The 16,216-nt window shown below is 39.9% G+C and overlaps 1 protein-coding gene across 1 annotated transcript in view; it reads right to left on the reverse strand.

Annotated features, from left to right (window-relative positions):
* The window catches only part of LOC122812855 (nuclear factor 7, ovary-like), an 88,343-nt gene that overhangs the window by 25,510 nt on the left and 46,617 nt on the right, over positions 1 to 16,216 (reverse strand). The window contains exons 2-3 of the mRNA XM_044084896.1: positions 12,266 to 12,361; positions 9,319 to 9,552 (exon numbers count right to left, since the gene is read on the reverse strand). Of these exons, the coding sequence (XP_043940831.1) occupies positions 9,319 to 9,552; positions 12,266 to 12,361 (330 nt within the window). The remainder of the gene's footprint in view (positions 1 to 9,318; positions 9,553 to 12,265; positions 12,362 to 16,216) is intronic.

A 16,216-nucleotide genomic window follows, 5' to 3' on the forward strand; every position in this document is an offset into this window, starting at 1 on the left:
CCACTTTTGTGCCCTTATGTCAACATTGTCATTTTGCCAGCTGCTACAGTTTACAACAGGCTGTGAAAACAGGAGAGCAATCAGTGCCTTGGCAAGCAGCCCACATGACAAGAATCCCAAGAGCCACAGAGAAACTGAACCAAGGGTCCATTTAGTTGAAGACCTCAGCCTCCTAAATGCTGCAAGATTCTGACCTATATCAATATTCTACAAATCCGCAAGATTCTGACCTGTATCAATATTCTACAAATCCTCAAGCACCGCCAATAATAAAATTGAAATATACAAACATCTGCTAACCAAAGCAGCAAGAAATGCCACAGGCAAAAAATGTGGCCCCGACTATGTTCGAAAATGTTGCTTTATATTAGCGATAACATTTATAAATTTAAGAAACTAGTCAGTTTCACATTTAACAGAGATTCTCAGCCATCTCAGAGAAAGCATACTGTACTTAACGTGTATGGTCTTTTTCCAATATGTTGCAGCAATTTTGGCTGCAAACAGGACCAATGTTTTATCACGGTGTGTGCGCGCACAATAAGAAAGGGTTTTAAGTATTCCAGTGATATCAGAGCTGGCCCTCCTATTTTGTATAAAAAAAAATATCCAACATGAAAAGATGTTATTCATTCTTTATTTGCAGTTTGCCAGGATAGTCCATTGGGCCACAAGGAACCAGTTTTCAATGCAGTCCTGGGGAGAAAAGCTCCAGAAAAATACAAATAAATAGTACACATTGCACGTATACAGATTATCTCATAGAAATACAAAGTAAATATGATAAGAAAAGGTTCAGTATGGTTCAGTATAGTTCATTCAACAATGAAAAATTTGGGTAACTTGTTTTTAGGTAGGATGGGAACAGAAGCACTTCCGTTGTGAAGTTAGGTGAGAGTGTAGCAAGGTTTTAAATGAGGAAAGACTGCTGATTATGCGGATAGGAGATTGTACAGTATTCCAGAGGCGTGCAAGAGAAAGGACATTAGGCGATTCCCAGCTGGTGTGTGTGGGTTTGTACAATTTAGTTTTTGGGAATTAGATCTTAGAAGTCATTCTGGTTCATGCAATTCAAAGGTAGTGGCTAGGGAGGGACAAAGAGGGGTTGAAAAGGAGTGTGTGTGTGTGTGCTTGGATGTGAGGTTAGGTCGCTCAAGCCAGTTTAGTTGGTGAATTACAATGGTGAGAAATGACTCAGACCTGCTGCAAATTTTGATATCTTGTTACAGCAAGAGGAGAGTTTTATTTTGAGAGAGAGGATTGCAGGTTGGTGAGAATAGATGCACCATACAGGAGGAATGGGAGGAGATAAGTATTGGCTAGTATGAGGCTGGTGGAGGGAGAGATAATTATGGCGGTATAGCATACCAACTTTGTGGGTTTTTGATATTTCTTGTAAATGTTTGTCAAATTTTAATCTACGAGTACTCACCATTTATAGGGGAGTGTTGTTTTTGCTGGGGACTTTGACGAGTGTTCATCTAGGGAGGAGGTTTTGGAGGCAGTGAATAACGTTTAGTTTTTGTTGCTTCAAGAGCCAGATGGTTGTCTGAGCAGTGGATGCTAGAGGAGCTTTGGGTAAGCTTAGAGTGGGGATAGTAGGGGAGATGCAGATAACGGTAGAATCCTCAGCATATTGGATGAGGCTGGAGTTTGGAATGGCATGGTAGAAGTAGTTAATATATTGAATAGTTGGGGGCCTAAAATGGAACCTTTGGGGACACCTGTGGGAGTAGTAAGGAAGGGTGAAGTGGATTTATTCCACTGACTGCTTGCTGCCTGGTTGTGAAGTAGCTGGAAAACCACTTGGTACAGGAAGGGGATAGGTTTTATTTGGAGTTTATTAAGAAACAGGTTGTGGGAAATAGTGTCAAACGCCTTGGAGAGTTAGAGAAGGGTGGACATGAAATGGCTGGAATCGTGGGCTTTAAATTGTTTCAAGGAAGGAGAGGAGGGCAGTGGAGGTGCTATGACCTGGTCTGAATCCATGCTGTGTGGGGGTTAAGAAGCTGGCTGTTGATTAGATAGGGTTAAGAGTGGTTGGTGTATACATTCTCAAGAAGCTTGGAAATAGAGGATAAGATAGCAATAGGGCAAAAGTTTGGAATATCATTGCCTCCTTTATGTAGATGGATAATAAAGGCTTTCTTCCAGAGCTGGGGGACATGACTTTCTGAGATAGACCTATTAATTAGTATGCCGATAGTGAAAACAAGTTTTTAGGAAGTAGGAGGGCATTGGAACCAGGTTTTAATTTTAGAAGTTTTATGGTGGATATAGAGATGGAATTGATAGAGAAGGGTGGAAGGGATGGGTGCAGGCTGAGGAGGGGGTCGCAGAGTTGAAGGACTGTGTTAGCTTGCTTATGGACTCTATGAAGAAAGAGGTTAAACTGGGTGGCTAAGTCCATGTCAGAAGCATTTGAGTTAGGGCAAGAGTTTTTTTTCCTCCGGGTTGGGGAGAGATGAGATTCCTTTCCAAAATAGTTTGGGATTGGTGTTGTGGTTGGTTTGGAGAGTGAAGTTTTTGACCATTTCGGAGTGTTTTGTATTCATGAAGGGTGATGGTGGTTTTATTTTTATGGTAACGTGTCCAGGCTTTGTCACGGAGTCATACAGTAGCCAAGGTGTTTTTGGTTAACCAGGGTACAGGGTTATTTTTTGTATGCTTTGTTTTTAGAGGGGCAAAGAAGTTGAGCAGGTTTCTGAAAGTAGGAGAGAGCATTATCTAGGGGAAAGAGTCTTTGGGTTCCAGTTTGTGCTTTTAGTGCATTTGAGTTTCAGAAGTTTTTTAGGCAGTAAGTGGAAATATAGGCATGAGTTAGTTGTATGGAAGGAGGGGAGATGGGCAAAAGTTGGGAAGTGGTCAGCTAGTGGGTCTGGGAGAATACCACTATCAGAGATGTAGTGAGGCTGGGATACTAGAATCCAGTCTATTGTACTTCCAGTAGTGGAGTTCTTGGAAGGCTTGATAGTGGAATTGATTAGTTGTGTAAAGTTATACAAGTTAATATTATTGAGCGAGTTAGTGGGAGATTGGATTGTAGCCCAGTTTATGTTTACATCCCCCAGGATTATGGTTTCGTGAGTAATGTTGGTGGAGACCCAGGGGAGAATATCTTCAAAGGATGAGATAGTCTCCAGGGGGAATACAGAGGAAGAGAACAAATAGGAGTCTGCGCTTGTTTAGGTGGAGTAGGGCTGGTATCATTTCTGCCTTGCCAAATGTGGGAAAGGGTTTGGTATAGGGGTGACTAAGAGGGATGCTAAGTAAAGGAGTGCTACACCACCCCCTTTTTTCTGTGTGTTCTGTCATTCCTTAACATGCAGTAATTGGGAGGAGTGGTATTTCAGAATCTTTGATGTGGGGCTTGAGCCAGGTTTCTGAGATGGAGAGAATATCCGGCTGGTTATGTAGAAGCCAGGCATGAAGGTTTGGAATTTTGTTACACAGGCGAAGTGGAGGGGTTTGCCTGTTGCTGGGGGGTTCAGTGTGGTATAGAGGCTTGGGTTGATGTCTCCGGAGTGAAGGATAGAGATAAGATGGAGGAGGTATTTGGTTTGTTTGGGGTGTAGTATACAGATAGGGTTTTGTGGACATTAGACTAGTGTAGTTGGGAACAGTGTTTTTTTTTTTAGAGTTGGGTAGGAGTCTATAGGGGAAGAACATGCTAGTGTTGAGGGGGTAGAGACTGGGAGATACAAGGGAAACAGTAAATGTGTACTTTGTAGAGGATGCAGTAGTGGTGTGAAATGGGGGAGGGGGTTGCATTAGTAGGTTGGGTGATATAGTTTAGGTAAGTTAAAGTAATTGGAAGTATTATTTGAGCAAGTATGGACAGAGGCTTGAGGGTCATGATGTTGGTTTTAGGATGGTAGTAAGGGGTGAGTTAAGCTGGGAAGTGTATTTGATTAAGAGATTGAGATTATGGTTTAAGTTAATTGCTTGGTACTTTATCAGGATAAGTAGCGTTTGGCAGTAAACTGAAAGGTAGGCTTATTTTAAACTGAACTGTGGGAGGGGATTTTGGGGGTATGATGGGTAGTTTGGATTGGATAGTTGAAGTGGTGGGAGTGGCTAGCTAAGTGTAGAGGCACTGGGGGCAGGGTGGGGGAGAGGGTAGAGCAAAGGGAAGGAAGAATCTAGGTAAAAACACCAATAAAATGGAAAGTAAAGGGGTAAGGACGTTCTAGCAGTGGTATAGGGAAAGGATTAGAGTGGTTCAGAGAGGTAAAGATGGTGCCACAGGAAAGAGGGGAAAGTTAGAGTCTGGGGGAAGGGTTGGAAAGAAAAAGAAAGTTAAAGAAATTGGGGGAGGGGGTTGGAGAGAGAGTGGAGACTGATGTCACAATGGCCTATGAAACAGCACTGAAAATAACAATCAGAAAGGAAGCAACTGCGGAAATCAGAGCTGAAGAGGTAAGAAGAGAGCAAGCCAGATGGAAATGTTGCAGATATAAAATTTAAAAACAGGAGACAAAGGGTACAGAAGATGTACTAGGGGTTAAATAATCTAGAAGGTGGCTGGCATCATTAAACCTACATATACTGGAACTATTGAGTTTTAAAACATTTAAAAGCTATTGGTACTATTTGTTAGTTAAAACAAGAAATACTGCTGGCATTATGCTGCCCCCTGGTGGCCAAAGTAATTTACTACAGCCAAAAAAACTAACCTGCATGTATGCTCACCTGCCCTGTAGTAATACTTTAAGGAGCAGTTCACCGTTTTAAAAAAACACATTCAAAAAGTGTGGATGAATTACAGTAGAACACTTCCAATTAAGCTAGAAAGCTGTGGATTTTAGTTTTTGGAGCTGCTTCAGACAGGTAAGGAGATTTATAACTCTTGGGTCTATATTACAAGATATAAGCTTTACTTAATACAAGTAAAGCTCAAACTTGTAATATCAAAACCGTAAATTGATAAACGTCTGAATTAACCCAGGGAAACACTTCCCTTGGCAGTTATGTGGAGTATGCCCATTTCTCCCCATCTATATTCAAGTGCAACAGAGATCTTATGATGGGAAACAAGGACTGCCCTCTGTACCAGAGATCCAGAGACTTTTACTTCTATTTTTAAAGTTAGTGCCATATGTACTAACACCAAATTTATTATTCACAGTTACTTTGAAAACCATTTCCTTCAGATTAGAAGGCGAGTAAAAGAATAATGACTAGTAAATGTTGAAGTACAAACAATGCTGAATCTGAGATATTGAAACTGTGATTTGCTAATAAATCATCTGTGTAGACATTTTGTTTTATTCCAGGAACATAAAATTCAGAGGTCTTTAAATCTGGATTGTGGCTGAAAAGGGCGTTTAGATGAACCCACAATGCCTTTAGTTGTCAGTGCATCTGAAGCCAGTTTTGCTGTGTGCAAAAATGTCAGAGATGGTAGTTTTGGTGGGTTGCAGACTTGCCTTACTAGTTGTGTCCAGAGCATTCAAATGAGAAAAGAAATGAACAACTTGAATTGACATGCCCACAGGCAAGTTTGTCCCAAGTTATCACTATCATGCTTAATTAGAAAGAACTATTTCAATTCTCTAACACCCCACTGAAATGGGCTGAGATATCAGTTTTTCAGATTAGCCTGAAAAGACATGCCTAAATTATCATGCTGACATTTACTTTTTGTTAAAGGGTGGGACAAAGACTGGAACAAGGTACCTTGGAATTTGGAAATTAAGTCAAAGGATTAGCAAGAAAAAGCTCCTTAGACTCTAGAGTCCAGTTCAAAAGATCACCAAGATACCATAAAAAGCTTTACTCATGCAAATCTCAGCATTCGGTTATAACGCAAATGTAAGAGTCCAGAAAATTAGCATGGTCATCCAGAAGCACAAAGGTGGGGTTTTCCCCACTGGAAAAACAGTCTATAGGTTGGAATTCAGAGTGATGCAGGAGATACATTTTTTGCACAAAGATTAGAGTTTTTTATAAGCTTACAGGCAAACATCTGTCAAAAAGACTTGCTCTCTGATCCTGAACAGAGCATGCTCATATGAAAGCAGCAAATGTCTCTAGTTTGGAGATAAGCAAATACAGGAGGCTTCATATTAGGTGTGCGTACTGAAGCAGAAAAGCCAGATGGGCAAGGCTAGAAATGACCTCCCTACTAAAATTGTTTCCAGTGGGATTTCATTACAGGAACACAGGCATGCATCCTCTGGATCCAGGATTACCATCCAAAGAGACAGCAAAATGGTCCCAGTTTTCCACCCTTTCTGGGAAGAAAAATCGCTTTGAGAGGATGGTTCCAAGTATCTGGAGGAACAGCTAGATCATATTTGGGTTTTGAGGTAAATTCTAGTAAATTTCTCTTGCATATTGATTTGATTTGCAATCTAAACGGTGGGAACAAGGAAACATGGATTTGAACTGGAGACACATGGCAAAACATTACTTGGCCTTTCCTTGTAAAACTTTTTGTTGATGAAAATGTAAGCTGGAACTTTCTATTGCGACCAAGGTGTAGGCAGAGAGCATTTCTGTTGTGATTATTTTCTCTTGGTATTTCTTTATAAATAGAAATTCTAGCAGTTACTCATAATTCTGTTTCGAATTTTCTTATCCAAATCTTTAAATTTGTAATCCAAAAAGAAACTGGTAACTGAGAATTTAAGTTCAATGTTACAGGACTGGAGAATGTAACATTGTGCTATCCAACGACTTTAGCCACACTGAAAATCACCAGCCTCACATCTACATTTTGAAACCTTAGCAGATTTGCAGCAACACATTACTACCAACATGCTATTTTTCCACAAATCTGTTCTGGAGAAACTTTAAAAAGATGAAAACAAGACTAAGAATGAACCGGAATGGATTTTACCATACTTTTCAAACATAATTCAAGAAAACAGTTTAAGACAAAAGAATTCAATGAAAGCATTACTCTGGCTTTTTTTTTACTGGACAAATTTCCAATTAAACTATTAATTGTTTCACAGAAAAATAATTTACTTTCTGTGGTGCAATTTTTTTCCGAACTGGGACTATAGCCCATTTTCAGGTAAACTTGTATATATTGGCTAGAAAATAAGCTGGCTGAGCATAAAGCCCTACAAGCAATAGGGTACTGTACTCAGCAGTCCTGAAATTCCAAGACTGAGTAGAGCACGCACCTGTACTGTTGCATTAACAAATATTGGAACAATTTATATTCCATGCAATTTATATTCCATGCTATATTCAAGATTTAGCCAGAGAAATTTTTACCAGCCCATTTACAGTGCAAATTCCACCACCCTACCACAAACATACTGTAAATGAAGTTTTAGCATGTTATTGAATGTAAGTTTTAAAATGGCTGTCATAATATAAATAGTTCAGCAGTAGCCCCCCCCCCCCCAGAAAGTAAAAAGGATCTAGTACTATAGCCCTTATAAATGGAAGTATCCCAGCAGCTTTTTGTAAAGTCCAACAATGGCAAGATGCAAGTATCTGAATGCAAGTCAGTAAGGCACTTCTACCTTTTACAGGTGGGAAGACATCTCAACCCAGTCAATACTGGGTTGCCAGAGTTTTCCACTTTGTGCAAATCATAGGTGGCCCGAGCAGCAAGTATTTTAAAACTCTCTCAAATTAATGAGAGGAGTGACAAGATTTAAACTCTAGAAATGAAAAGTCCAAGTATCTCACATGTTGTGCAATGTGTGCTTACAAAAGTTTGAAAGGAACTTCCATGATGCAGTGCAAATGCCCATGTCAGCAGCTGCCTAGACTAGGCTGAGGACTTTGGCAGTGGAAACCACAAAAGTGTGTGTTCTCAGACAGAGAACTACCAGACAAGAAAATACCTGCAGTTAACAGCTCCTAGTACAAACCACCTGACAAGAAAATACCTGCAGTTAACAGCTCCCAGTATGAACCACCTGACAAGATACATGCAGTTAACAGCTCCCAGTACGGGATAGGAACAGACACCATAGAGTCAGTGTTCCTGTGGGTGATTTTAGGTACTGGGATGGTATCAAGGCCTGCAGCTATGATGGCTTCCCCACCAAAACTTGTTAGATTGGCCAACCTTAAACTAGAGGTGCAATATAATTGTCTTTGAAGGAGGCCTATACAAGCAGGGGGCGGCCAATGGCTGCTGGAGAAAAGCAGGGAATAACAGAGGGAAACTGGTGCAAAGTTTTCCACTTGTACATCCCCTGAGTAAGTTTTGCATGCCTGCTCTAACCAACTACCGTGTTCTCAAAATTCTTTTGAGCAGTCTTCTACACAGGGATTCTAAAAATTTTCTTTGTTGTCCCCATTCAGTTACATTAAGTATACGTTCATTGCCTCACAAGGTACCCAAAAACCTTAAAAGGCGCAACACAGGTGTACAATATTTACTTTAAAAATCACAGCACTGATGTTAGGGCCAGAAAGGGAAAAAGTTTTCCACTCAGTAATAGAAGTATAACCATGCCTCTTTACCTCTCCGCTAGCCACTATGGACATTTCAATACACGGCCTCAAAATACTGTTTGCGCAAGACTACTCTAAATGCAAACCCATGTTACACATGTTCTCAAATATCACAAATGCTCTGAAGATGCTAAACCCACTGGGGGGAGGGGAAAAACGCACACCACAGTTGTTTCACTTCATGCAAGATTGTGGAAGTCTCTCCACAGCAGACCCTCCAAAAATTTTTATGATCCAAATACACAAGCTTCCACTCCTTTACAGTTTCACAATTAACTTACTTTTACAGATATCTGACTGTGCATTTTTTTTTTGCTTAAAATTGTCACAGCCATTCAATATTTTATGCACTGTAAAAAAAAAAAAAAAAAAAAAAAAAAAAAAAAAAACACACCAGACATTGGACTCTGGTATACGTCCATAAAACATCCACATTGGGGCAGGTCTGTTTTGATTTCACTTGAAGGTAAAGCAAAAAGTCCGCTATGCAACTTGAGAAATATAAACCATCTTTGGCACGGCAGTAATGATGCCCCACCCAACCTTGATCATTGCCATATAATCCACCAAGTTAACTGAAGTACAAATTGTTGGCCTCAACAATGAGGTGCGAGTAAAGCTATAGGATATGTGCTTACCGGATATGTGCTTATTATAAAAAAGACATCATATGTACCCATGCCATCCAAGTGAAATGCTGTTCTAACTCCTAAGGCAATTCTGCCCTGATCTAAAGTAGGGCATTATGTCATGGATGTTTTATAAAGCATTCTTAAAGTCTAGTATACTAGCTTATTGGTTTAACAAAATGGGGCCAAAAACAATCCATAGGAATAAAATTTTGAAAATATAAAACAAACATGAGATAAGTCAAAAAATCTTTCTAACCATGAGTAAAGTAACTGGATTATTTTGCTGGAGACTGGATTCTATTTCAAAAATCTTCTCCTGAATATCTTCCATATCTTCCTTCAGACCCATCTGGCACTCCTCTTTCTGCTGCAAGATCATCGCTTGTTCATCCTTAAGTTTCTCAATCAGACCTTTTTGCAAATCTTCGAGGTACTGGTGCATTTTTCTGAATTCTGAGCAAATATGCTGCTCGAAACTGTTGACACTGTCCTGAAGTAAACAGAAATGGAAGGAAACCTCACTTTGATTTCAAAAGCAATGAAACCTGGAAGAAGCTTCATGTTGTGAAGACTTACATTTTCTGTACCAAGCATTTTAGCTTAATGAGGAACAAAGAGGCAAGGAATTATTTTTTCCCCAGTACCGTGCAATAATTTCTTGGACATCAGCATTTAAGACAATTCTAGTAACTAGATGGAGAAAAACTGAAAAAAAGATTCAGCATAAAATATAAACAGATATACATTATAGTATATTGTGAAGAGTCGAGACAGACAGAGACACACACAGACACCTGCTGTGTTTCTTGCCCAAATTAACATCTGCCAGTCAAATCCCACTATACCCTTCAAAAGGGGTGTTCAATTATATTGGGTGAAATAGATATGGAATCAAATGGTAGCACATATTCCAAGCAGTAAGACTTTCAGTGTGTCTTTCAGTGTGTCCTTTGTCTTATCACAATAAGCATAAACACTCAAAATAACCAGCCACAATTAGTGGTAGTAAAACATTAATACTGAATAATAAATTCCAATAATCAGTTTCACACACAGGAAATATGAAAATGCTGTAGGCTAGATCTCAAACTGATTTTAGCAAACCTCTATTTAGCTGTAGTTCCCAGACTAGCTGAAGATAACTAGATAGGGACATTAAATACTTCACCTTGCAGAAGTAAGAGTATAATCATGCCTTGCTAATGTCCACACTCCAGGCTGATGCCAGTCCTTAGCGAGTGGAAATACTCTCTTGGAAACCATTGGACGACTACTGCTAAATAGCTCTAGAAAATTACTGAACAATAATTGAACAACTGACAGATTCCACTTCTTATAGCTGATGTTTTTCAAAAGTAACAGGAAGTTGTTATAAGAACTTTAAAGTAAACAGATGCAGTGAAGATTCTATTCTCTCAACTCTAGCACACAGTGACATCACATCTAGGTCAGCTGACTCTGCCAACATACATTCAGAATTGGTCAGCCAGAACACTGTTTGACATTCAAACATATTGCATAAATCAGAGTGATAGACACACAATTACAAAATTATAGCTAGTCATGCTGTCATATGTAACACAGGGAAACGTTTTGCCAGTCATCCTAGCACTGAACATGTATCCAATCATGCAACTTCATAAAGCAATATTTCTACTAAACAGTTTATGACATTGTGGAAGGTACATTTGTTTTGCTTAAACCCTCCATGCAAATGGTAGCCTCATACGTGCTGTCTTACGGATTTATTGGATCAAAGTTTTAAAAGCTGCGCCCAGTATTTCCTTTGCTCAATATACCAGCTATAAAAGGCATCACAAGAAAAACATGACAAAAGTACAGTTGTTTGACTTTAAATTGCTGTAGTACTTTCCATTTGCTGACGTCCATCCATTTTCAGCACAAAGTAGCCTGTGCAAGAGACTGCAGACGTGCAATTTACTCCAGAGCCTGTGCAGAGACTGCAGACGTGCAATTTACACCTGAGCCTGTGCAGAGACTGCAGACGTGCAATTTACACCCGAGCCTGTGCAAGAGACTGCAGACGTGCAATTTACACCCAAGCCTGTGCAAGAGACTGCAGATGTGCAATTTACACCCGAGCCTGTGCAAGAGACTGCAGACGTGCAATTTACACCCGAGCCTGTGCAAGAGACTGCAGACGTGCAATTTACACCCGAGCCTGTGCAAGAGACTGCAGACGTGCAATTTACACCTGAGCCTGTGCAGAGACTGCAGACGTGCAATTTACACCAGAGCCTGTGCAAGCAGACCGTGAGAATATGCATGCGTGCAGGGAAGGGCATAGGAAGCGCCTCACATTTTTACCTATCGGTAATGAATAGGGCACTTGATCACAGGAAGAGTGGTCAGCAAGCAGTAGGAAGGTACAAAAAAAAAAACATTCCAGCAAGGGATCCAGTTGCTTCCTTGAGGCTATACATCCCTCTCTGCGATACTCTACCCTTCTCTTTTTGTATATGAACCTGCAAAATTGTGTTTATAGGGTTACCTTCTTGTTAATTGTAGTAACAATGCCTGCAGACAGTTTACTCATTAGCTATTGGGTGGTCTTGCAATCCTTCACTCTTAATTTTTACATTTGCTTGGGGTGGGGTCTCAAAAGTACAGAATTTTTTTTTTAACAAAAGAATCTGCGCACTCTGAACTAGCAAAGGTAGGCATGCATTTAATATTGCACTTCTGAGCATCCCAAGCCAAATTGTGTGCACAGTTAAAAAATAATCTTAAGTCCCCTTTCCTTTCAAATGTTTGGAGTATTTTCTACTTTATTCTTCTAAAAGGATATCCTGAATTAATACTGTTCAGTGGGAAGAGTCTTACATGGGATGGAATGAAAAGAAAACTACTGCATATCCTAGCTTGCTCTTCCCATACCATTTGATGAGTAACAGTTACAACTATGTGCTCTAGAAACAAGTGGGTTCCCCCTAGTGGAAATTTCTGCTTAGAATTTAACAGTTGAGAGAATGGTTCAGAATTGAACTCCCTTGACGGGCTGCTGAACTGTGTTCCAAAAATTATAGTCATTTATTAGGAAGGGAGTAGTTTAGCTTGAGGTTTCTAAAGGTTAGGTGGGGGGATGTTTGGACATAATTAGATCAAAGAACCAGTAATGGCAAGAGAAAGATGCACATTAAAAACAGTTTAAAATACTCAAAATGAGATTTTTTTTTTCATACCTGGAGTTTCAGAAGGTCATCCTTCTGTCTCTTCTGCTGTTCCTGCATTTCTCTCAGTTCAGATTTCAAAGACATTAGCTTTTGTCTAAGCTTTTCCTGTGAAATGCATTAAATCTTTAATTAATTTTGTACCAAAATTTACAGCCATCATACGACTTTTTATGAACACAGTGCAACAGAGGATAAAGGCAACAAGAACCATAATGCAACCCTCTTTAATCCCCAGTCTCCATTTGTCTACTTTGCCTGTGAGCAAGCCACCCAACCATACAATTCATGTTCACCTATTTGTCCCTGAAGGGACAGAGGCACTTCCATTTACATGGAAATAAACAGTTTTATTTTCCCTGACTACTGGATGTGTCACCATAATGTAAAAAATGAAATTTACCCCAGGAACACTTGTTGGCAATACAATCTAAAACAGCATCACTTGTGTAGATATATGTACCTGTTGCAGGATCACTTCTGACATGCATGCACCATCACCCATCCAGTCTGACCTTTTTCATCTCTGTTTTGTCATGCATGTACCAGTTTAATAGCAATGTTTAATTTGTGATGAAACTTCATTTTACAGAAGAGGATAGTGCCTACATTTTAGAGACAAATGGGTGAAGAGATTAACTGGAGCATTTTACATCCAGTAAAGATTCTGAACGTCAAATAATTCTACTGAATAAAAGTATCACGGGGCAGTTTATATATCTGTGGAAAATAGTTCCAGATCAAGATAAATCATACAAACTTAAGTATTACATACAGTCATTCAGGTAAAGTCTGGAAACCTTTAATACTACAGTTTACAACATGAGCAGAACTCCCAAGGAAGTACTATTTGTTGTTAGACCATTACATGTCACAGTTTAGAAATACTCCAAACCAAGGCAATGGCTTAAAAAAGCCTTGTAAGAAGTATATAGATATCAGCTATATTGCACAGGATTCAGAAAGAATTTTTCTCCAGTTAAGAACATTTTTCTCCAGTTAAGAAAATGACGCAACTGCAAGCATTTGAAAAGGAGGTCTTGCAAATACGTATTACTGGACTGTCATTTGCTTTGTGAATGTATTTGCAGAGATTCACAGGGCTGGCAAACCAAGCAAATACACTCATTCTGAGGCCACTGCAGGTTGTGAAAAGAAATAAAACTTGTAGAGGGTAACAAACACTTTGACCCAGCATCACCAAATTATCAACAGAGCTGTGGATGAAGGTAAGGCAGTGCATACAGCCTACCTCTATCTGGCCAAGGCCTTTAATACCATTTCTCATTCAGGAATTATTGATAAACTCAAACTGGGCATCATCCCCTATATCACTAGGTGGGTTGCAAATTGGCTCAGAGATAGGAGTCGCACAGGGATCGGTCCTGGGACCCCTCCTGTTCAGGATCTACTTCTCAGAAGTCCAGGCCACCAAGCTGGGAGCCATTATTAAGTCAAGTGATGCAGCCATCCTACAGAAAGGCCTCAATGAGATCAATGACTGGTGTTGAAACAATGGCCTTAAGCTTAACACCAAAAAATTTGTAGTCATCCCCTTTGGTAAAACTCCATTCCCACCAACTACCACATCGATGGGAGCCCACTGAAGATGTTACAACAGATCTGGGGACGCAGGTTGACGGCAACCTCTCCTTCAACCACCACATTGCCACTGTGGTCAAAGTCCTTCTATGTAGCATCTCATTACCAAGGGGTTTGGATCCAGGAATAAAGTCATTATCTCTCTCTACTCTTCCCTCAGACCAAACAGTATACTGCCCCATTTGGCGTGTACCTCACTAGACACCTGCAACAGCTGGAGAGGCCACAGAAGTACCTTACTAAGAGGATTCTAGACATTAAACATGTCCTACACAGACAGACTCAAAAGACTCCAGCTATTCTCAGTCTCTTACTTGGAGGTGATCTCCGCTTTACTTACAAAGCCATGTCTGATCCAACTCGTTAGAAATGCTACATCAAAAGAAATCCTAATCCTGTCAACACACACTCTGGAGACCTCAACCTCATTACCAGATACAGAACATGCTGGAGGGAAATATTCCTCACCCAGAGACTACCCCCTGCACTGGAATAGCCTTCCCATACATGTGAAGCAGAGCACTTCACTGTCCCTTCAAGAGGAATCTTGAGTGGATGGGTAATAGAAAGTACACCCCGGAGAATCACAATCACTCCAGTGGCTCTACTTGATAGAGGCAATGGGAATTGATGTTGGGTGGCACAATGCTAGGGCACTTCTATGGGCTAGGCTTGTAAAGGCTCCACGGCCATTAGCCTAGTACACACCCATGAACCTATTATCTGTTGGCAGAGGATTCTCAAAAGGAGCAAAATTTAACAGTTTATCCCCAAATTGGGAAGCAGCTGTGGAATATTTAAATAAGCAAGAAATGGAAGTAAAATATATGGAGGAGTTAGCTAGGTCAGTTACATTGCTGTATAAAAGTATTGAGAGCTTTAGTGGTGTACATAAAATTGAGGCTTTGCCTGGATCCTGACATTTGTAGACATCTTGTGACACTAAGACAATAAACTGGATTAAAAAAAAAATGGTGGGCTTCTCTACTTCAAAGAACTTGAGGGGAGCTGGAGAAAATGCATAAAGAAAATGGTGTCCAACTGCTGGAGAAGGCATTAGCGTATTTGGCCAAGGGAACCATAAGCAGAACAGGGAATGATTTAGAATTCTGCAAAGACAGATTTTAAGGAAGACAACCCTTTTGTAATTTAGTCAGCTTGTATTTACTTATTCATGGGATATGGTAGTCCCTGTTGGCATGCAAAAACAACCCTAAAGAGAAAGAGCCGTTATACATATACTAGACAAAAGGAGTTTATCCAAGCCTAGTGTCATGGTCTTTAAGTTCTAGCTTCTATTTCTGGCTACCCCGGAGACCATGGAACTGTTTTCCTATTCAAGGTGCACTTAAGGGATACATTCACTGGTGTATGGTTGCTAAAAGCTATATTTTTTTTAATTTACTTATTTCAGATCATTAGATATTTCACCTTGATCAAAGTGTGAAATTTTCTGTGCAAAAGTATCCCTGACCAAGAAAGGTCCTATACAAGGATACATAAAAAAAATCATTGGGCCAGCTTTTCCATGGTTTTAAGGCACCTTACTATGACCTCATTCTTATTTCTGCCAAGACAAACCTAATGATTTGACTATTCAGGAAAGGAAGTTTATAGCATTTCTTTTTTTTCTGGGTGTCACTAAAAGGTATGCAAATATAAAGATCAGCACAGGCCAATGCATGCCAATTAAAGGGGCTGAACTTCAGTCCTCCTGAAGAGGCACCTGACCAATATCATCTTTCTTTATGGAATTGAGAGATGGTAGCAGTGAAGCTGTTCAATAGCTGTGAGGCCAGGCCATTCTTCCAAACCAATGTCAGTCCATGGTGTGTCTATATTAATTAATATTTACAATGAGAGATCTAAAGCATTCTACAAACAATGCAGGAAGGTGAAAAAGTACAACGTTCATCACTTGGGGGGTGGGGGTAAGGCTTACTGCTCTGGTCAACATAAATCTAGAAGAGTCTCCCAACATCTATAGCATCTCTTTTATGCATGCAAGATTCCCATGAGGTCATTTTGGGAGAGTAAAATGGTGAGAGTGTACATTAACTTCTAGGATTCCCTTCTGTAGTTCACCATGAAAACTGGTGGGACTGCTTCATCTTAGCAATATTTTTGCCATTAATTAAGACTATTGGCTCATGGTTACATGTCTCAGATGGAAAGTGCATTTTTAAAATTCACACTAAGCATCTCAGAAGGTACCACAGATCAAATTAAGCTGCTTTTGGCAATTTAAAGGACCCAAGCCTTGCAAAAATGAAAATTGAATACTACAGCAGTTCTCCAGAAGCAGAGATTAGAAAGAGGTTCATACAACCTACCTTGATCTGGCCAAGGCCTTTGATACCA

This window comes from Protopterus annectens, chromosome 10.part0 (genome assembly GCF_019279795.1).
Source record: "Protopterus annectens isolate FY-2018-M chromosome 10.part0, PAN1.0, whole genome shotgun sequence".
NCBI lineage: Eukaryota > Metazoa > Chordata > Ceratodontiformes > Protopteridae > Protopterus > Protopterus annectens.